The sequence below is a fragment of the Pantherophis guttatus genome, chromosome 18 (assembly GCF_059756535.1).
Source record: "Pantherophis guttatus breed Tessera chromosome 18, ASM5975653v1, whole genome shotgun sequence".
Taxonomy (NCBI): Eukaryota; Metazoa; Chordata; class Lepidosauria; order Squamata; family Colubridae; genus Pantherophis; species Pantherophis guttatus.
This window is the reverse complement of record NC_142080.1, coordinates 11,507,869-11,530,487: the sequence shown is the minus strand read 5'-3', so window position 1 is coordinate 11,530,487 and position 22,619 is coordinate 11,507,869. Positions and strand designations below refer to the sequence as shown.

Genomic DNA, 22,619 nt, shown 5'->3' with positions numbered 1-22,619 from the left:
AAAATTTGATTCTTGCTCCACGGCCGAGGCAGAATATGCCAGCCTATCGGGCACAACAAACGACTTGATTTGGTTCAATGCTCTGGTAACGAGCATCTGGGCACCTCCTACTCTGCCCATCCAAATTCAAGAAGATAACACGGCCGCAATTGGAATCTCGGGGGCGTACACGGTGGGCTCTAGGTCACGCCACATAGACATCCGCTACAAGAATGTCAGGTAGCTTGCCAGAATGGGGTTTGTACACATCAAACATTGTAATACAACCGACCAGTTAGCTGATCTGTTCACAAAACCTGTGCCCATTGACCGACACAACCTTCTGTGTAAGCGTTTGTGTTTGCTCCTGTAAACGATGCATCTGCATGTCTATGACGCCTGCTCACCCCCTCACTCATACTCACTGGCACCTGTCATTGGCTGGCAAGAAGGGGAATTGTTAGGTGTTTTGTGCCAGCCATGGCAGTTTCTTAAAAGGCCACCAGATGGGAGCAAAGAGGCACCTTTGATCCCACTGGTGGGCCAAAGGGCTCCGGCCCCTGCAGCCCCATTGGGGAGAGTTAATGGCCCTCCGGCCCCCTCACACTTTGGTAAGGGAGAGGCCAGGGGCCCCTCTCAGAATCCCTGCACAGGGGCTGCTCTTTGGCTCTTGTTCTAACTTCCTACAGGACTGAACCAGGGGCTCAATCCAGGCATGGATGCCTCCTTTTACTCTACTTTACTTCTAAATAAAGATTCAACGTGATTGCATCCTTGTGTGCTGCCTTTTCTTGGAAGTGGCCTCAACGAACCATCGATCTTTGTGAGATCCCTCACATCCCCATCATCTTTGCTGGTCAGAAAGTCAGAAAAGGGGTCATGGGACCCCGGGACATTGCAACCGTCATAAGTACATGCCAGTTGCCAAGCCTCTTGAGCTGAATTGTGGCTGTACGTCTAGGTAGCCCAGCCCCAGAGACGAGGCAGGCCCCCAACCTCTTCCCCAAGAGCATGAAGACTCAACTCTGCCAGCTGTCTGGGGGCCCAAGGGGGCCCTGCAAGCCATGGGGGGGGGGTTGGGGAAGAAGGAGCTTCCTCTCCTTTCAACTCTGCAATTGTCCCTTTTGCCGTTTTTAAAAAAACAAACCTGTTTGGCTTTTTTTAAAAAAAACTTTGCTTTCAACTGCAGCTTTTGTATCGTTGGAGAGTTTTACCAAAACTACTACAACACTTCAGCGATGATGGGCAGTGCAGAAACTGGACCCCCCCCAAAAAATCATATATACAAGTAGTCCTCGATTTACGACCACAACTGAGCCCAACATTTTTGTTGCCAGTTGTTAAGTGAATCATTGCAATTCCTAAATTAGTAACATGGTTGTTAAGTGAATCCGGTTTCCCCCTTGGCTTTGCTTGTCAGAAGGCTGCAAAAGGGGATCATGTGACTCCTGGGACACGGCGACTGTCATAAATGTGAGTCACTTGCCAAAGGTCCAAATTCTGATCATATGACCGTGGAGATGCCAGAATGGTCATAAGTGTGAAAAATACTTTGTTCAGTGCTGTTGTAATTTGAACCAGCACTAAAAGAACGGTTGTAAGCCAAGGACTCCATAAGAATAGAATAGAATAGAATAGAATAGAATAGAATAGAATAGAATAGAATAGAATAGAATAGAATAGAATAGAATAGAATAGAATAGAATTAGAGAGTTGGAAGGAACCTCGGAGGTCTCCTAATCCAACCCCCTGCCCATGCAGGAAACCCTACACCAGTATATCATATCTCCTATATCTCATATCTCATAATAAGAAAAATTAAAAAACCAAGCTCGGTAGCAGACTTAGCCAATCAAAGAACAAAGTTGATCAGCCTTAATCTTGGTTAGGTTCTTTTGAGATCTAGCACGTTGAGGGACACCATCACACTGGGTCATTCCATAGTGACCCCTAGCTTTGCTCCCCATAATGTCGCTAATGGTTTTTGTTTTTTTTTGAGAAACTTTATTGAGATTTTTTACAAAAAAGAAAAAAAACATAAGTGTACTGACATTTTCAGTTAGTATCAGATGTGCAGTGTTTTAACTATATACATAAATAAGACTTGGTGATATTTCAAATCACTTTTTACCGTTATTTAACACACCTTTAGGTCTTTCTTTCATTTTATCATGCATCCACTTGTACCACCTTTCCCACACAATATAATAAACTGACTTCTCATCATCGTTTAATTCATGAGTTAATTTAGTCATCTCTGCGCACTCCAATATTTTCCTAATTGTGAGCTCTTCTGGTGGTTGGGTTTTCTCTTTCCAGTACTGTGCGTATGCCAATCTGGCGGCTGTAATTATGTGGATCATTAAATGTATCTTTTCCTTTCCATATGGCTTCTTTACTATTCCCAGGAGAAATATCTCTGGTGTTAATTCAATATCTTCGCCAATTATTTCATATAACCATCTCCTGATCTTGTTCCAATATCCTTTCGCTTCCGGGCATGTCCACCACATGTGAAAGAAGGTGCCTTGACCGTGGCCACATTTCCAACAATTAGGATGTATATTAGGGTATATCTTTGCTACTCTGGCCGGGACTAAATACCATCTATGTAGCATTTTATAATGGTTTTCCTTGTATGTCGCCGCTGTAGTCAATTTAAGATTCCTATTCCATGCCTCCTCCCATTCCCCAAAATTTATATCACGCCCTATATTTTTCTCCCATGCATTTATTTGATTCTTTGTGATATCTTCGGACTTGTCATCACCTAATAAATAGTTGTATAGTTTGGCCAGAATCTTTTTATTTGTTCCCATCAGGACTTTATCCAATCCATTTGATCCAAGTTCTAAACCGTATTGTTCTTTGTCTTTGTGATATCTAGATTTTATTTGTGAATAGGTCCACCAATCTAAAGTTATTCCTTGCTCTCGTAAAGTATCATTTGATTTAAGATTCCCTCCTTCGTCTAAGATATCTTTGTATCTGCCCATTTTCTCCGTCCCCCATCTATTGGGGTGGATCAGGGCCTCCATCGTTGAGAGCCAACTTGGAATTTTTTTGTAATATCTTTGCCTAATCGGGGTCCATGTTTGTATCAATGAGTCTCTAATTTTATGTCTATGGAAATATGTCTTCCTTTTCTTCTCTACATCCCAAATGTGGGCATGCCACCCTTTTTGCAAATCGTGGCCTTCTAGGGTAAGAATCCTCTCATTTTCCAGGGTGATCCAATCTCTTATCCAGACTAGCTTAGCTGCCCTGTAATATATTTCCCAATCGGGGAGTCCAAATCCACCTATATCTCTTTTGCCCCTTAAAATTTTAATAGAAAACCTCGGTTTTTTCCCCTCCCATATAAATTCTCTGATGATTTTGTCTAATTCTAAAAAAAACTTTTTCTCTAAATTTACCGGTATGTTTTGGAATAAAAATAGTATTCTGGGGAGAATATTCATCTTAATTGTGGCTATCTTGCCCAAAAGTGATCATCTTATTTTCTTCCATCTGTCAAGGTCTTGTTTCATCTTCCTAATTAGGGGAGTATAATTGTCGTCTTTTAAGGTCGAACATCTTGATGTAATCCAAATTCCTAGGTATTTAATTTTTTTGGCAACCTGTAGTCCTAATACTTGTTTTTCTGGCTCTCAGTTGTATTCTTAATCAATACTTTGGTTTTGGTTTTGTTCAATGTGAAGCCTGCCACCTCTCCATATTTACTTAATTCCTCTAGCACTTTTGGTCCTGATTCTATGGGGTCTTCAAGGATTAAGGCTACATCGTCTGCAAATGCTTGCGTCTTGTAAATTTCCTTCCTGATCTTCAGTCCTTTTATTTCCTCATTAATTCTAATTTTCCGTAAAAGAACTTCTAAGGCCAAAATAAACAATAATGGGGATAGGGGGCAACCTTGCCTTACTCCCTTACTAATTTGGAATGTTTTAGTCCTGTGCTCAGTGGCAGACTTAGCCAATCAAAGAACAAAGTTGATCAGCCTTAATCTTGGTTAGGTTCTTTTCAGATCTAGCACATTGAGGGACACCATCACAGTGGGTCATTCCATAGTGACCCCTAGCTTTGCTCCCCATAATGTCGCTAATGTTATCAAGGGGGTTATCCAGGGGACCCTCCATATCCCATCCCTATTATCTTGGGGAGTAAGAGGCCCCTTGGGTCATGACACCAGCTGTCCCCCATGAGAACATAATGCGGTGATGTCACAGCCCCTGGGGCAGAGATATAAAGGCAGAAGGGATGAGAGGGGAGCTGTGGAGAGTTGAGGAGAGTAGAGGATAGTTGAGTTCAGTTGAGTTGTGTTGAGCAGAGTAGAGCAGAGCAGAGCGGAGGGGAGTGTTCTACTTTGTCAAATACCTCGCTGAAGCCTTTCAACTTTTATTTCTAGTCTGTCTTTCACAGTTACGTTGTTGGTAGGTTGGGCTATAGTTTCTTTTTGCATGCAAAGAACGAGTTAAGCAACTCTGCTTTCTCTCTGCTGCCTGTAATTTCCTTGCCGTCTTCTCTCTTTAGGGGACTTTTAGTTTGGTTGCTGTGCCAAACCAGACAGTTGTAGAGGTACAAAGGAGAGACTCCCAAATTCCTCTGTAGATCAGCAGCTCCTTGGGCAGTCTGAGCTTCTTGACCCAGGAAGAACATGTGATAAATAGAGATAGATAGATAGACAACTAGATAGATAGATAGATAGATAGATAGATAGATAGATAGATAGATAGATAGATAGATGATAGATGATAGATGATAGATGATAGATGATAGATGATAGATGATAGATAGATAGATAGATAGATAGATAGATAGATAGATAGATAGATAGGAGCACCAAGGACCCCTCCTTTCAACCTGGAGTTACAAAACTTCTCCTTTATTGACAGGATCTCCATCCAGTTCAAGAACTCCCTCTTCACGAGAGGATGGACCACATGCTAAAAAAGTTGCCCTTCTTGAAGAAGGAGGACAGCAAGGAGTCCCATCCACAAATTACGAATAATGACCCATGGCAGTGGAACAGTCACTTCTCTGGCTCCCACCCGTCCACTTCTTCGGCCACTCAAAGAACCACGCAGGTCTTGCCCCTTCTTGTAAAGGGTTCCCCAGCTCCAGTGGACATGAGCAAGAAGGTGCAGCCTCCAGCACTGGTGCTGCCAGAATTGGTGCGCAGGACCCCTCTGAGGGCTTCTCAGGGGGAAATGAAGCCTGGCCTCAAAGAGCCCCCTTCCTTGCCAAGGAGGCCCGAGAGGGAAAGGGCTCCGGGGAGAAAAAGCTCTCAAGACACCATCCTTCCCTCATATCCAGGTATAGATGCTACAGGGCTGGGCTACCTATGGAACCAGCCTTGTCCTATCACATCAGCCCACCCCACACAATCAATCCATCCATCCCTCCATCAATCAATCCATCAGGACAGAGCCAGAAGGGACCTTAGAGGTCTTCCTTCTCCAGAGACCAATTGCATTAAGCAATAAGTTTCTCTTCCTACCTTCTAGTGCTTTGGAAAATAAGTTGGCCCCCTCCTCTGTGTGCCAGCCCCTCAAATACTGGAAGACTGCTCTCATGTCACTAGTACACCCTTCCTTCCTTTTCCTAACTACCCAAATCCAAATCCTGCAATCGTCCTTCATCAGGTAGGGACGTTATGGTGCAGACTCCATCAGTCAAAGAGTTTCGACTGTGGGGCCTAGGAAGAGGGTCTTCTCTACTGCTGCCACTGTATTAGGGAACATCTTACCCTCAGAGGTGAGGAAAGACCCCTCCCTCTTAGCCTTTTTCAAAGGCTAGATCTAAATTATAAGATTACAACATCATGAAATTTCAAAGCAATAAAAAATTCCAATTCCATATATAAGATGGTTGTCTAAGGACAGGAAGATCAGGGCCTCGAGACTTATGACACGTTTGACCCCTCCCTCAGGCTCAGCCTGGTGATCCACTACGCACTCCTTGTCTCTCTCTGCTTTGAGAAGGCTTGTCCTGTCGAATTGCCCATCAATCTCTGTCTGTCTCTTCTTCTCAGAACTCTCTGACGAGTCTTTCAAAAATTTATGGGAGAGCAGGAAGCCATTAAAAGGCAGACCCGTCAAAGAAATCTTGGATCTCATGGACGAGAGAGAAATATTAGAGACCATCTTGGACCATCTTCGTCCTTTCCAGGTAAGCAGCTGGGTTTGTGTCGCGGTGGGCCCTGAGGTCCATCGTGGAGAGGGTCCAGAAGCCAGGGCTGCCTCGGTGGAGATCATTTATCCCAAAAGTAGACAAATGTAGTTATGGAGAATTTGCTGAACTAGGGGGTCCTTGCTGGAAGGATCATGGAACGACCATGGAATGATTGCCTCAACCATTTTGGACTCCACCTCAACATCAAGACAGGATACTTAGGGACTGTCACCACCCCTGGAATGCTTCAAATCAATGGAGAAAACCTAAAGAAGGTGGACATTTTTTGGTATCTGGGATCCCACCTCCAATGTCAATGGTGACATCAATGGCGAGGTGAGAGCAAAGGAGAATGCAGCCTGGATACGTTGGCGAGAACTCACCAGTGTGTTACTGGACAGACGAATGGCCACCCATCTTAAATCTAAGACCTACAAGACAACCATCCGCCCTGTTGCACTGTCTGGCACTGAATGCTGGGCAGCAACAACAGGGACCAGAAGCTCTCTGCATGCCACGGAAATGCGAAATGGTCCTGAGTGTGAGAAACAGTCCATTTTTTTCAGTTGTAAACTATCCTTTATAACTTCGAACAGTCAGTAAATAAATGTTCTGACCCAAACACGACAAACCCTCTGAAGTGAACTCAAAGATTCCTTTATGAGGAGAGCCAGCAGCCCCGACAAAAAGTTTCTCTCTCACCACAGGCTAACAAGTCCATCCGGCAGGGAAAAGAATCGTTGTCTGCCACATCTATTCATCTCCGCCCCCTGCCTTTTATCCCCAGAGCTAGGGAGGGGCTTCGCTAGCAGTGGTGGCTCGTCTGTCCCAAGGACCGGCCCATAGATTTCCACTGCTCTCCTCTCCTCTGCCTTCTGTGCATCCGCGCGTCAGGCACTGGACCCAGATGTTCCTCCTCTTCCTCATCCACCTCCAGACCTGCGGTCTGTTGACTCACCATCTGAGGGCTGACGGATGGCCCAGGCTCCTCCTCTGTCTCTCTCTCTGCCAGCCCCATTCCCTCTTCCCCGTCGGAGCTCTCAGGTTGCCTTGATGCTGGCCCTGACTCCCACGCCGCCTCCTCCTCCTCGTCCTCCTCCTCCTCCTCCTCCTCCTCCTCCTCCTCCTCCTCCTCCTCCTCCTCCTCTGATTCGGCTGCTGGAGGGCCACAACAATAAATGGTGATAAATCAAGTTCTCACAATTTGTGGCAGAGATTTTCCAACCGTTCATCTCAAAAGCTGCCTCTGCTCCAGCTGATACAATCCGGATGGTCCTTGTTACGTGCTTCGTGTCTGTCCCAGCTAGAAAAGTCAAATTACTTATAATATGCATCCGGACGCAGAAGGGAAACCAATCCTCCCCTTGGAAACACACAGAAAGCTGTTCCTTCCTCTGCTCCTTCACTTTCTCACAACTTCTTTTTTGTTGTTCTTGTTGTTGTTGGCAAAGCAGATTCCTTCAGACCACAAACTGCCCAGGAGGAAAACAAGCGCATTGCCGCCCATCGACCAGAAGCAAAGCACGTCCCAGGTCTTGTCTAAAGACAAGGTAAATATGCGGAGGTTTTACACTTCTAGGGCCGCAGTTATCTTAGATGCAACATCAGAAGAGGACAGCTTGCCATGGCCAACTCACCGTGGCTGCCCACGAGCCACAGCAGACTCACCGCGGGTTAATTCAACCATTCCGTTCTCTCCAATAATGTTAAAAATCATTTTAACATTTGTCGTTTATGTTTCATTTGTCCCTCCTTTGAGGCCTCCTTTCTTTGACGCTTCTGTTCCACCATTTCCTCGATATTAGACAGACAATGAATAATAGAACTACAGACTTGGAAGGGGGCCTTGGAGGTCTTCTAGTCCAACCCCCTACTGAAGGAGGAAACCCTTTCCCATTTCAGGCAAACGGTTGTCCAATCTCTTCTTAAAAGCTTCCAGTGATGCAACACCCACAACTTCTGGAGGCAAACTGTTCCACTGGTTAATTGTTCTCACTGTTTGGAAGTTTCTCCTTGGTTCTAGATTGGTTCTCTCCTTGATAAGTTTCCATCCATTGTTTCTTGTCTTGCCTTCGGGTGCTTTGGAGAATAGGCTGACCCCCTCCTCTTTTTGGCAACCCTTGAGGTATTGGAACCCTGCTATTAGTGTAACTCTTGTTCCCTGGTGAGTTGGCCACGGCAAGTAGGCCATGGCTAGTTGGCCATGGTTAGTTGGCCAAGCCAAGAGGGCCATGGCAAGTTGTCCCAATCCACCATGGAGAGCTAATGCATGTAAAAAGATGAAGCTGCCAGATCTCCACAGAAACCATAAAGGATCTCAGGACGGCCAAACAGAGAATCAGCAAAGGGCACCTATGGGGATGGGGGAGGGGGGTTAAAGTAGCTTTTCAAGAAGAAGAAGAAAGTCAAAATGGCAATTATTGACTTATTAGATTCGTATGCTGCCCATCTCCCCGATCAGGTCACCCAGGACCAGTTTCCGTGTGCTTGACCACACGGAGTCCTTTTCTGATCCTAATTTCTCCTATATTTCCTTTTCCTGGCCGTTTGGTGGAGCTCCCTAGGACTCACGGACTCTTTTTCCCACCTTCAGATTAGCCTCTACAAATATTATGGCGTTAAACTGCGAAACTCAACACAGAAGGACCTGGTGACGGAACAGCTCCAAAGCCTTCTAAGTTTTTCACTCCAGGAAGAAACAGACCGAGAGGTGAGTGGCAGTGGGATGCCTGCGGGGGCTGAGACCTCCATCTTTGTGGGGTCCTTGGGGCTCTCTGAGCTTGGATGTTTTCTTGCAGACGTTTAGTGACCCAACTAGGTCACCTCATCAGTGCCAGAAGAGAACAGGTTTTGCAGAATAGAGGCGAAGGGAGGAGGAGGAGGAGGAGGAGAATTGTGGGGTCCTTGGTGCTCTCTTAACTTGGTTGTTTTCCTGTAGATGTTTCATGACCCAGCTAGGTAACATCATCAGTGCTAGAAGAGAATGGGGGTTACAGAGAGGAGGAGGAGGAGGAGGACTGTGGGGTCCTTGGTGCTCTCTGTGCTTGGTTGTTTTGTTGCAGACATTTCATTACCCAGCTAGGTAATTTCATCAGTGCTAGAAGGGCCTGGGGTTTGCAGAGAGGAGGAGGAGCAGGAGGTGGAGAAGGGGAGGAGAAAGCGGAAGGTAAAGACAAAGGGTTAGGTGCAAATAAGAGCCTTGGTGGTGCAGCGGACTAAAATGCTGTTAAGTAGCACTTAGCTGCCAGCTGCCGGCAATTACTGTGAGTTCAAATCTCACCAGGCTCAAGGTTGACTCAACCTTCCATCCTTCCGAGGTAGGTAAAATGAGGACCCTGATTGTGGGGGCAATAAGATGACTTTGTATAAAAAAGAACACCGCTTTGGGGGGGGGGGGAAAGACCTACTAAGCAGGTCTATACAAAAGTATGAAGGCTATTGCTTAACGCATTGTAAGCCGCCCTGAGTCTCCGGAGAAGGGCGGCATATAAATCGAACCTATAAATCAATAAATGTCCTAATTCACAAACATCGCTTTGCCTAGGGAATCTCGGAATCCATTCGAATGGCATCCTTTTGCCACCTGCCTGAGATTCTGGTGGCCCTGGAGGAGGCTGGCCAGTTCAGGCAGACAAAAGGACCGTTTGCAGTAGAAGCCCCCATTGAGGTAAGACCAGGGATGGGGTTGCAAGGTCTGAAACTCAGTGCAGAAGGAGGCTGGGGGATTCTGGGAAGGAGAGTCCAATGTGCTTAGAAGGACTTAGGCTCCAGGCTGTCAGGTCTCCTCAGATTGGTCATAGATCTCGTAGATGTAGGTGGTGCTGAAATTCTCCATCTCCATCTCCCGGAGAACTATTTTATAAGGCTAGAGAAGATTAGGAGCTGCCCCAACAAACACCTCGAGTAGACCCAAAGGTGCTTTTTCCAAAGGCTTGGGCTTGGTTTTTTCCTGAAGACATTTCGCTTCTCATCCAAAAAGCTTCTTCTCTTTTGACCCAAGTCAGACCTGAAGAAGCTTCTGGGATGCGAAGCGAAACCTCTTCAAGGAAAAACAAAGTCCAGTTGCCTTTGAAAAAGCCCCTTTGGGGCAACCGTGACCTGGATGACTAAGAAGCTCCATCAGTTTCCATCCATTGCTTCTTGTCTTGTCTTCTGGTGCTTTGGGAAAGAGTTTGACCCCCTCGTCTTTGGACTGACAGGACTCACAGACTCTCTCCGAGAGATGGATTCGGACCACATTAATACTCTGCTATGGCCAGGCAGTCCTGGGAGCGCAAGTAGAGGACATGATGCCTTTCCTGGACAACATTGTCTCAGAAATACTCTATCAGTATTCCAGCATGAAAAAGGTAGGCAGGTTTCCACCCTCTACTTCTCTTAATGCTGAGTTTAATCACAAGAACAATTATAATCCGGAGTCCTTAGCTTGTTTGATTTCTTAAAGACATTTCATGACCCAACTAGCATGTTGTGGGAGAGGAGGAGGAGGAGGAGGAGGAGGAGGAGGAGGAGGAGGAGGAGGAGGAGGAGGAGGAGGAGGAGGATCTATGGTCTTGTTGCATTTATTATCCTCAAGGCAGCGCTCCTGCATTACACTCTTTCTTCCTTTCCACACAACAACTCTGTGACGTGTTTTGGATTGAGACTGGCCCCAACTCACCTAGCTGGCTCTCGTGCCTAGGGCGGGACTTGAACTCACAGTCTCCTGGTGATTGGCCCAAAGACAGTTGGCCTTTTTCCCTAAGGAGGAACTAGAACTCACCATCTCCTGGTGATGGGCGCAAAGTCTCTCAGCTGCCTTTCATCCTAAAGTGGGACTAGAACCCAGAGTGTCCAGTGATGTTTTGATTGGGGGCCCCCAGAGTTCAACCAAAGACAATCGGCTACGTAAAGGTTTCAGTAAATAAATACATCCTCTTCCTTCTGGTTTCTTTTCATTCCCACTGGGGTTTTCCAGGACGAAGGGCTGAAGAAAGCTTTCATGAGGTCCATCATCATGATCACCAAAGCTGTTGCCAACAGCAGGAGGCAAGACCTCGATTTGCCCCAGAAACAGGAACTGGTCACAAACATCGTTGTAAGTGGGGAGAGGGGGGGAGGCAGGTGCTCCTGGGCGTCTTCCTTTTTGGAAGTGAATTTGAACCGAATTGAATGCCAATCAATGGAGCCTGAAAGGTTTTGTTGCTAAGTGGGACATTTGTTAAGGGAATTCTGCCCATTGTACGACCTGTCTTGCCACCGTTGTTAGCCGAATCATTTTCGTTCAGTTAATCGCACGGCTGTTAAGGGAATCTGGCTTCCCAATTTTATATAGGTCATCAAGAGGCCACAGTTACCCACCCCTGACTTAAATCATGGTCACGGGACACTGCAAACTGCCATCAATGCAAGCTGGTGGCCAAGTGACCGAAATGGGGTCACAGGATCGCTGAGGAAGGGGCGCCTCTCGGAACTTGGCATCTGGGTCATAAGTAGTCCTGAAGAGATCCCTCAAAACTTTAAATGGTGGCTAAGTGACCAGTTGTAAGCTGGGGACTTCCTGTGTCAACCAGAAAAAGCGTAGGGCTGGGAAGAGGGCCAGCTGGAGGGTGGCCATATCTCAGGTTCTTTCTTAGATGGGTTTCCTTCTCTTTTCAGGAAGTCATTGAAGATGAGCCCGCGAGACCCTTGTCCATCGAAAATCTCCATCAAGCGATCATCACCATCACCTGCATGAGGTATGTACCTGCCAAGAGACAGAGAGAGAGAGAGAGAGAGACAGAGAGAGAGAGAGAGACAGAGGAAGGAGGGAGGGAGAGAGAGAGAAATCCTGCATCCTGTTTTGGTCACCACAATATAAAAAAGATGTTGAGACTCTAGAAAGAGTGCAGGGAAGAGCAACCAGGATGATGAGGGGAGTTCTGATATTTGAGGGGCTCTCAGAGAGAGGAGGGGGTCAACTTCCCCTCCAAAGTAGCTGAGAGCATGATGAGAAGTGATGTATGGAAGCTTATCAAAGAGAGATCCAGGAGAAATTTCCTGACACCGAGAACAATCCATCAGTGGAACAGTTTGCCTCCAGAAGTTGGGGGTGCTCCATCCCTCGAGGTTTTCAAGAAAAGAGGGGACAACCATATGACTGGGATGGTTTAAGGACCATCAAGCAAGGGTTGGAGTAGAAGACCTCCGAGGTCCCTTTTAGCCTAATGAGTCTATGATCTTCTCACCCTCCTCCTCTTTTCTCGTCTTTCATCAGCCGTATGAAGCCCCCCTTGAACTCCGAGATGAGGTCTAAAGTGGTGAGAAAAAGCATCCAGAAGGTGTTTTCCTTGCCGGCTTACCTGGTGACAAAACTGAACGTGAACAGCCCAGGACAACCAGCTCAAACTCAGGTGAGCAGTCCAGATGGAGCCAAGCCATCTGAGATCCACCTGGAAATAAGCATGATTCAAAATCTCCTCCAAAACTCTGGATCCATCCATCGAGCCCAATGTCCTTTTGTTCCTCGTGTTCAGCCGAGAAAGCATTTCCTCCAACTCTGGAAGAAAAACCAGCCCTGCAAGACGGGCCACTCCGTTGATTGCAGAAGGGTGGACTTCAACTCCCAGAAGTCCGTGGCTGGCTCAGGATTGTTGGGCGTTGCAGTCCACCAGTCGTCCTAAAAGGGCCATAAGTTCCCCAGCCCTGGATTTCTTCCTCTTTCTTCCTTTACACCACTTCTTCCTTTAGATATTCTTTTTCTCCTTCTAGGATTTTTATGACCAGATGGTGACCACCTGCAACACCATGCTCACCGCCTTGCTGTCCGAGGCTCCCAATTTGGATTCCCTGCAGGATGTCTTGACGGTAAAGAGTGATTCTTTCTCGGGGTTGGTCAGCCAGATGTTTAGGCTGGATTTGGCGATTCTGTCCAGTTGTCGAGCCCCTCCCAAGGACCCGGGATAGGCAAATGTGGCTGTTGGGTGGACAACTCGTCCCATGGGACAATTCAACCATTCAATTGAACTCATTTCAATAGTTAAAAAATGATGTTCATTTTTGTCATTTACATTTGTTTTGTCCCTCCTCTGGCATCTTTTCACTAATGATTCTATTCCACTATTTCTCTGATATTCGTGTCTCTCTTGTCCCACGGCAAGGAGGAAGGGAGGGAGGGAGGGAGGAGATGATAATAAGAGTGAGGGAGGGTCTCAGGGAAGTCCACAGGTGCCCCTGACACGAGAGACGTTGAGCTGGCCACTCCCACCTCGGCCACGCCCCCCTCGAGGTCAAACACAACCTTGATTCGGCCCTCCATGAAATCGAGTTTGACACCCCTGTCATAGAGCCTCACAGCTGTTCCGAGTAAAGCTGCCTTCTGCAATTGACCGATGCAGATTATGTCGATGCCGATGGGATTCATTTTAGCAACAGAAATTTTGGACTCATTGTGGTCATAAGTCGAGGACTACCTGTATTTGTGATGGTTGCAGCATCCTGGGGGGGGAGGTCACCTGAACACCATTGGCGAACTGCCCAACTGGCTTCCGACAAGCCAAAGTCTACGGGGAAAGCGAGATTCGGCTAATGACTGCATTATTCACTTAAGGACCACAGGGATTCGTTCAACCCTGGCAAAAAAAGGTCATAAAGCCAGTCACAAGTCACCTAACATCCACCTTGGTAAGCACCCCAAATTCTGGTCGTAAGTCAAGGACTACTTATACAGGAAGTCCTCGACATACAGCCATTCATTTAGGGACCGAGCTGGGATGCTGCAGCCGTCATAAAGATGAGTCATTGGCCAAGTGTTCAAATTTTGATCATGTGACCATAGGGATGCTGCAATGGTCATAAGTGTGAAGAATGGTCGTAAGTCCCTTTTTCAGTGCCATTGTAACTTTGAACAGTGACTAAATACTAATAGCACTTAGACTTACATACCGCTTCACCGTGGTTTACAGCCCTCTCTAAATGAGGACCCAGGTTCTTGTCCTATCTGGGTCCTCATTTTACCGACCTGGTAAGGACGGAAAGCTGAGTCAACCTGGAGCCGATCAGGATGGAACTGCTGAACTTCTGGCAGTTGGCAGAATTAGCCTGCAATACTGCGTTCTAACCACTGTGCCACCACGGCTCTAAATGAACTGTTGTAAGACTAGTTGTATTCCAGAAATCTTCAATTGCTACTCTAGTTTTCAGTCTAAAATAGACCTCAATTGACCAATGTCTCAAATTTGTTGAGCTCCTTAGATTTTCTCCCCAGTCCTGGCAACTTCTGTGGCTCTTCCAACTGTGAATCACAAATTCTTCCTTTCCTCCTCCTCCTTTGTTTTTCCTGGCAGCACATTAATCCCTGGATTGAATCTCCCAAGAGACACGAGAGAGAGAGGGCCATCAAGAGCATCAGACACCTCCTGAAGTTCGTTTCTGAAAACGTCAATTTCGACGTAAGTCACCGTTTGGGATGCGCAGTGAGATGTTTTCAAAGAAAGGAAGAAAAAGAAGAAAGTCCTGCTGCCTTTTGGAAAAAGCATCTTTGGGATGTGACCAGGAGGATATAAGGAGTCCCGCTTGATGAAGGGGTTGGAGGAGAAAACCTCCACAGTCCCTTCCAGCAATTGAGGTTCTGGGATTCTAAGGTTCTAAGGTTCTGGGATTCACAGATTCTAAGATTCAGAGATTCAGAGATTCAAAGATTGTATGATTTAGAAATTCAAAGATTCTTGGATTCTAAGATTCTATTATTCAAAGATTCTAGGATTCACTGATTTTATGAATCTATGACTATGATTCTAGTCTTCTAAGATTCAAATATTGGATAATTCTAAAATTCTAAGATTTTATGTTTCTAAGATTCTGTGATTCTAGAATTCTAAAAGGTAGGATTCTAGGATTCTGTGGTGCTATGGTTCCTATGCTCTGATTTCAGTTGGCTGAAACCTTCATGAGCCCCCCTTCTCATCTTTCCCCTCCTTTTTGCTTCCTTTCATTAGCCCACAGGTGACTTTTCTTTGCTGGGACAGCTGGTGGCTTTGCTGGGCCTGCACGTTGGCGACACCAGCAAAGAAGTTGGCCAGACGTCCGCAGAGGCCGCCTACCACCTCCACCACCTCATCATGAGCAAAATGGGTGAGAAAGTTGGACTCCAAGGGCTGCCAGGAGCCCAGGGATGCGCACTGCCCAGGAGAGCACTGGGTGGCACAGCTTGTGGCGTGACCAAGACCCCGGTCGTTTGCCTGGGCAGAGATGCCTGGAATTGGCCGTTGGTATTGGCACCTCTCAGGGCCAGGGGTCATTTGAAGACTGAGTTTCTCACGTTAAGTGGATCCGTTAGGCCAGTGGTCGGCAAACTCATTAGTCAACAGAGCCAAATATCAACAGTACAACGATTGAAATTTCTTTGGAGAGCCAAATCGGTTAAACTTAAACTAGATAGGTAGGTACATTGTTATTAACTTAATTAGGGTACTCCTAAACTGGCCTTTGCTAAGAACGTCCTCAATCTGATGGAGGTACGTTCGCTGAGGTCGACCCCTTCCATCTCTCCCATCCACACTCGTCCTGTATACTTCTTTCGTCTATCTCCTTTCGTTCATCCTCTTTATATGTCCAAACCATCTCCTCGACACTACATCTTCTTTCACTCCACAACGTTCCCTAAAATTAACTTAATAAACTTTACTTAAAGTTTTAAGTCTTAGTTAAACTATAGGTACGTTGAATAAAACTTGATCTCATACTTAACAACGATATTATTTATTGATAAAATTAAATTCCTTACAATTGACCTTACAATATCCATAAAATTAAATCATGACAATGACTGACAAACACTAATGTGAACAATGGCCTTGCATCTCCTTGGAAAGTTTGAGTAAGTCAGGTTTGTATGTTGTTTTTAATTTTAGGCACGATTCCAGGTTCTCATCAATAAGACAACTTCTCAATTTACTCTTTTTTTTTTATTGAAAAAGTTTTCAAATACAAATTTCCCCCCCTTTTTTTTCCCCTCTCCCTCCTCCTCCCTAACCCCCCCTCCCCACCCATCCCCCCCTGTGACTTCTTCATAACAAAAAAAAAAAAACCTAATTCATAACAGATTACTTACTCCCTCCTCTAGATATTGACCTTTACTTACTAAAAATATTATTAATATTATAACATCCCCCTTTATCCATACATTTCAGAAAAGAGAAAAGAAAGGGAAAAAAAAAAGACATTATACTATGACATTATAGAATAACTTCTCCACTTTAAAACTATACAATAAGTCCTACTTTAACATTTAATCTTCTATATATATTAGTATAACATTTCAAAGTGGCCTTCCCCATAAAATCTAGTTTAACATTTATTCCACTCTATCCATTTCCTCCACTCCCCTAAATATATCACTTAAAAATCCCTTTTCTTAGACTAATCAATCTACTAACTAGCTTATTCACCCACTATCATGCAAAATTACCATACACAACATTTCTTAATATCTTTGAATCACTGCCCACACTACTTAAAAATATATGTCTATATTTTCCATTATATCTAAATAAAAAAAAAGAAAAGACAATGACTTTAAATTTATAATCCATGTAGTATCTTCTTTGAGGTCTTTCCACTGGATTGGTAGAACCAACATCCATAATCGGGTAACATAGCTTACTGGTGCAACAGTTTATTCAGGATCTTCAATCATATCTGCCCCCGTCAGTAGTAAATATCTTCTTATATGTATAAAAGTAAAAACAACCACCCGAGTGACATTATAATTATATTCCATATAGTAATAATTGTGGGTTTCATCAGGATTATTAATTCCCATCATCGTAGTGGGTAACAACCCGATCTTCTGCATGCCCCAGCATAATTCTCTTGCCTTGTAATTCAAGATAATATAATATGTTTATCAACACAAAAAGAAATTCCAAAATGGATAATTCAAATCCATCAGTTTAAGGCTCGTTTCACGTCCCCAAATTACGGCCATGCAGAGATCTGCCACAATCCTCAGGATGATATTAACCAATACATTGCCTCTTCTGTGTTTACACATAATCATTCATATTTTAAAGTCACTGGCTTCACTGTTGCCTAATTTAGAAATTTCTATTTTTATGCCACCTATTTCTTTTTTTCTTTTCTTTTTGTGGGTTTGGTTTCCATCCTGGTTTCCTTTCTACAAATTGTGTATCATCTGGTCGGTTTTTATTCTGCTTTGTAGATTGGTCTTGTTGGTTTTGTTTTTGTATCTCATGTTTCTTTTTTATCCCTTGTACATCCCCTAATTGGTTTCCATACTTATCCTTGCCTTGATAAGTCATCACATTAATGTTAGATGCCACTTCTCTCAAATTTGTAGATAGTCCAGCTGGGGTATCCAATAAATCCAAAGGCAATTCATCTAGTACAGTCTCTGTAATTCGATATTTTACCTTTATTTCCGGCTCCTTCTGCTTATCCTGTATTATACCTGAAGATATTAAGTTCATTTTCAACCTATTTTGATAAAATTCTTCCGCTCTTTCAACAGTATTTAGCTGATATCTTTCTCCTTGGTATCTAAATATAATACCAACTGGGGCGTCCCACCTGAATGAGATATTTCTCTTTTTTAACTCATTCACCAGAAAACCAAATTTCTTCCTTTCCATCAATATCTTAGGTGGGAGTTCCTTGTAAATCCAAATCTTTCTTCCATACAATTGCAAATTAGAATTGAAGGAATTTTGCACGATATTATTCCTAATTTCTTTGTCTGTAAAATAAATCACCACATCTCTAGGCAATTGCCTTTGCTTGGCAATCCAGGAGTTAATTCGATAAACTCTGTCAATCCTACAAAACACTTCGTCAGGTTGAACCTTTAGAATCCCAGCTAGAAATTCAGAAGATATTTTCCTTAAATCCTCTCTATTATTTTCCTGCAAACCTCTTAATCTTATCGCATATTCTGTGAAATTATATTGTACCATTAAAATCTCTTTTTCAATCTTCTGTTGCAGATTTTCTGCATTACCATACTTTTGATCAGCATCAGCGATGTTTCAACAGGCTTGGAAAGTGAATCGAAGTTTCTCTTTCAAAATCTTGAGCAAAAAGAGATCATTGGTTTTCGAATGAAATAACTTCTTCTAACATCGAAAAAATGGTGATTCCTTTCCCCTGTAGTTTACGATTAAGCTGATTCAAATGAGACGTAATATCTACCATGAAATAAAATTTTTGGATCCACTGATCGTTCGTTAGTTCTGGATAGCGAATCCCCTTCTCATGGAGAAATGCTTTAATTTCTGTTAATAAGGAAGCGAAACGTTTCAAAACGTTTCCTCTTGATAACCAACGTACCTTGTTATGCAGCAGAAGATCGGCGTACTCGCTCTCCATTTCAACTAAAAATCCTTTAAATTGGTGATGATTAAGAGGTTTAATCAGTATATTCGAAGACATTTTGACTGTTCTGTCTTTCACTGTTTTAGCAGACAATGGTAACTCTTTAATTTTTTTTAGAATATCGGCTTTGTTCTTAAAATCCCGAAATAGCTCTTCGGATGCATTTATAAAACAACTTTTTATGTATTCGCCGTCTGTATATGGTTTTCCTCTCTTAGCAATCTTTTGACTAACCACAAAACTTGCAATATTAACATTGTTGGAAGATTGAATCCAGTAATCAAATACAGAACTTGATTTTTCTTGACTCTTCTGAAGTTCCTCAACTGCTTTCTTCCTTGCATCACCGACAGGATATTTACTACTAAATGGCACGTGTTTAGTTTTAAAGTGTCTCTCCAAATTTGATTTCTTGTTATGCACCAATTTTTCCTGACAAATGAGACAGGTCGGAAGGCCATTTAAGTTTTGAACAAACGCGAAAGTCTCGGTCCATTCAACTTTAAATTCATGGTTTTCGTCTTCCGTTTTTCTTTGCTTCTTCTTTGTAGCCATGTCAAACAGGGCACCTAAAAACATGTTTCATTTTATAATAATAAAGCCACCAACACAAAATAATTACAATTCTTAAATTGATGACAAAAATACCTGTAGGATTTGCAGCTGGTTGGAAAAATACAGGTAACTTTATGCTCCGAGTAGTTACTTTTGTCACCCGCGCGTGATTGGCGGATGCGACTAGCACTAACCACTGCACAAGGAGATTGCTGACTGACTGGCTGACTCAACTCGTGCATGAATCGCGTGCGCCTCTCCCACGCTGCGTATCCCATGGCCCACCTGCGCCGCGTCTCCCGTCTCCCGTCTCTCGCCCGCAAGACACCCCCACTTCTTCTAATGCCACTTCTTCAGAATAGACTCGCCCAGGCCGAAAACCGACTTCTGCGCATGGGCCACGAAGTTCCAATCGCACTGTGCGTGCGCGCCCGCAGGTGGTATTTTGTGGAAGAGCCACACTCAAGGGGCCAAAGAGCCGCATGTGGCTCGCGAGCTGCAGTTTGCCGACCACAGAGTTAGGCTAGGCATCTGCCATCAGCCAGCCTGGGCTTGTGAGTCTTGGCACATGGATTGGGTCTTAGCGTGTTTTGCAAAGCCACCTTTTAGTCATTGGATGGCTGCATGTATTGCAGGAAGCCAGAAAACGGGTTAACCAAGTTACGGGTTGAGTGGGCATTGTTAAGGAAAGAGCTAAAGAGGGTTTATAATTGCAATACATTATTTGTTAATTTTATAGTTTCAACCCCATTTTACGTGTCTTCTAATTTTTAATTGGGAGCCGTCCACAATCGGTTGAAAGACAGGCACTTATATCAATGGTTTACCTAAAGAAAAGGATCGGTTAAATTTGGCTAGTTAAAAGCTTAACCCAGTGGCAACTTTAAGCCATGTGGATTTCAATGCCCAGAATTCCCCAGGCAGCACACAATCAATTCACAACCTAATGCTTCATTTGCACATCAGACCAAGGTAGTCTGGGTTAAATCCGGTTAGATTCATTCATTCATTTGTTCATTCGTTTGTTGGTTCATTCCTTCATTCCTTCATTTATGTAATTTGTCTCTTATGTAGCCCTATATTTCCCCTCCATTTACAGTCCCATCTATTGTGTTAACCTAGAAAAGGGGTTACAGGTAGTCCTTGACTTACAACAATTCATTTAGTGACCATTCAAAGTTTAACCGGCACTGAAAAAAAGTGACTTGTGATTGTCTTTCACACTTACGACCGTTGCAGCATCCCCATGCTCACGGGATCAAAATCTGGACACTTGGCCACTGACTCCGATTTATGACGGTCGCAGTGTCCCAGGGTCATGTGATCCCTTTTGTGACCTTCTGCCAAACAAAGTCAATGGGGAAGACGGATTCACTTAACAACCGGGTTGCTAACTTAACTGCTGCGGCAATTCACTTAACCACGCTGGCAAGAAAAAAAATCGCAACCTGAGGCAAAACTCGCTTCATAACTGTCTTGCTTAGGACTCAATTGTGGCCGTAAGTCGAGGACTGCCTGTAATTGGACCACTAAAGAGGTCATTGTACCTGTTTCGTTCCTGATCAGTGAGATAAGAGAAAGGGGGGGCAGAGAAAGAGGGAGCGAGGGGGGAGGAGGAGGACTGGTGTCTCTGAGCTTTGTTGTTTTCTTGTGAAGGTTTCATGACCCAACTAGGTAACGAGAAAACCACCGAGCCCAGAGAGCACCAGGGACCCCTCAGGTCAGCCCTGAGCTACAGATCTTCTCTTCTGTTGGAACGACTAAACCGGCCGTCAGACGAAGGATGTTCAGAAGTTCCGAATGCCAAAATCTGACCTTCTCTTGTTTTCCTCCCTCCAAAGCCAAAGAAATGGATGAGAAACCTAGAAACAAGAAGGGGAAGGTCGTCACTTGGCTGAGGGAAGACTTCTCCTTTTCGGGCCCAACAATATTTTATAATAACGTCTCCAAAATGGCTACGGTACGTTTTCGTTCAGCATTTTGCCTGGCTTCTTATTGACCTTCCTTTCTCTCCTCCTCTTGACCTGGAGATACTCAAAAAAGTCAATATCACAGTGGGGACGGCAGGCTCCAAAGGCCGGAGGGTGGATATCCATCCCCCACAATGTCTAGGAGCAGGCGATCTCGGCTGCCATGTTGGCTTCTTTCACCCACATCCTAATATCACGTGGTGGATGTCATGGAATACGGCCTGCCTCTCTACATGGGGTGCTGTCCCCAGATACGGGTCAAAGTCTCTGGCTTGTCAAAACCCTGATGCATCTCTTCATGGTCTCCTTTTCTTCTTTCCGATAGGCCTTTGGCGAGCATCTGAGCCCGTCACAAATAAACGACCTGATCTTAAAAGCCCTGGCAGCTCTGACACACCTGGACAAAAACATTTCACACACTGCGGGACTCCTGCTCAATTCGTTCTTGGAAGAATGTGGGATGGACATGGAGGAGGTAAGAAAATGGCAGGGTTTGGAGCAAAAGGGATAGAGGAGATTTTGTAGAAAAGAAAGATGAGAATGGGTGAGACCTTGTTGACTTCGGCTGGATTTAAGAAGGCTAGGGTTGGATGGAGACCACCAGGTAATCTTAGGGCTGTTGAGAAAGTTGGTCATCCCTTGGATTTCTCTTTTGCCATAGCTGCCCATGATCCTCAAGGAGATCTACCGACGTCTCCCGAAGATCTTGGACCCTGCCACCAAACAACAAACGCTAAAGGCAGTGTGTCACCTGGCGTCCAAACGGGTGAACAAAGTCGTGGATATTCTCCTCGAGTGCTCGGTGGCGTGCGATGGGTAAGAAGAACCTCAAGGAGATGTGCCTCCTGTTTTCTTGTACTCTACAGAGATTCTCAACCATTTGCGATAGGGGTGAATATCTGTAGCTTGGGGTGGGCAGGTCATGTGCTGATTGGGGGGGAGGTTGCATTGGGTTGGTTGAGGGCCAGTGCAGTCGCTGGTTGGCTGTGCAGTCGATCTGAATTCTGAGAGCTTCCTAGGCTGGTTGTCTCCACCATCCAGGTCATGATTGTCCCAAAGGTGCTTTTCCAAAAGGCAGCTGGACCTCCTTGGTTTTTTAACTTTCTTGGTCGCCACACTGTAGAAACAATGCAGAGACTCTGAAAGAGTGCAGAGAAGAGCAACGAAGATGATTAGTGAACCGGAGCCTAAAACATATGAAGAAGAGTTGCAGGAATTGGGTCTCTCTAGTTCGATGAAAGGAAGGATTGAGGGGGGACAGGATAGCAGTGTTCTGATATCTGAGGGGCTGCCACAAAGAGGAGGGGGTCAACCTATTTTCCAAACCACCTGAGGGCAGGACAAGAAGCAAAGGGTGGAGACGAATCAAAGAGAGAAGCAACCTACAATGTGCAGAACTTTCCTAGCAGTGCAAACAATTAACCAGTGGAACAACTTGCCTCCAGAAGTTGCGGGTGCACCATCACTGGAGGTTTTCAAGAAGAGATTGGACAGCCATTTGTCTGAAATGGGATAAGATTTCCTGCCTGAGAAGCGGTTTGGAGTACAAGACCTCCAAGGCAGGGGTGAAATCCTCTGGTTTGGTCTGGTTCGCCC

General features: G+C 44.8%; 1 protein-coding gene across 4 annotated transcripts in view; it reads left to right on the top strand.

Moving 5' to 3' along the window:
* LOC148111568 (maestro heat-like repeat family member 5) overlaps positions 1 to 22,619 on the top strand; it is a 35,415-nt gene that overhangs the window by 4,341 nt on the left and 8,455 nt on the right. Inside the window, exons 1-16 of one of the 4 annotated variants that reach the window (XM_087880747.1) lie at positions 4,217 to 4,409; positions 4,872 to 5,292; positions 6,011 to 6,147; positions 7,605 to 7,700; positions 8,744 to 8,860; positions 9,695 to 9,817; positions 10,350 to 10,499; positions 11,108 to 11,227; positions 11,788 to 11,867; positions 12,386 to 12,521; positions 12,880 to 12,975; positions 14,454 to 14,558; positions 15,105 to 15,240; positions 20,895 to 21,013; positions 21,349 to 21,498; positions 21,685 to 21,839. In XM_087880747.1, coding sequence (XP_087736873.1) covers positions 4,911 to 5,292; positions 6,011 to 6,147; positions 7,605 to 7,700; positions 8,744 to 8,860; positions 9,695 to 9,817; positions 10,350 to 10,499; positions 11,108 to 11,227; positions 11,788 to 11,867; positions 12,386 to 12,521; positions 12,880 to 12,975; positions 14,454 to 14,558; positions 15,105 to 15,240; positions 20,895 to 21,013; positions 21,349 to 21,498; positions 21,685 to 21,839 — 2,102 coding nt within the window. In that variant the 5' untranslated portion in view covers positions 4,217 to 4,409; positions 4,872 to 4,910. Of the gene's footprint in view, positions 1 to 4,216; positions 4,410 to 4,871; positions 5,293 to 6,010; positions 6,148 to 7,604; positions 7,701 to 8,743; positions 8,861 to 9,694; positions 9,818 to 10,349; positions 10,500 to 11,107; positions 11,228 to 11,787; positions 11,868 to 12,385; positions 12,522 to 12,879; positions 12,976 to 14,453; positions 14,559 to 15,104; positions 15,241 to 20,894; positions 21,014 to 21,348; positions 21,499 to 21,684; positions 21,840 to 22,619 lie in introns of those variants that run through there. The other 3 variants (XM_087880749.1, XM_087880748.1, XM_087880750.1) reach the window with 3 other exon arrangements.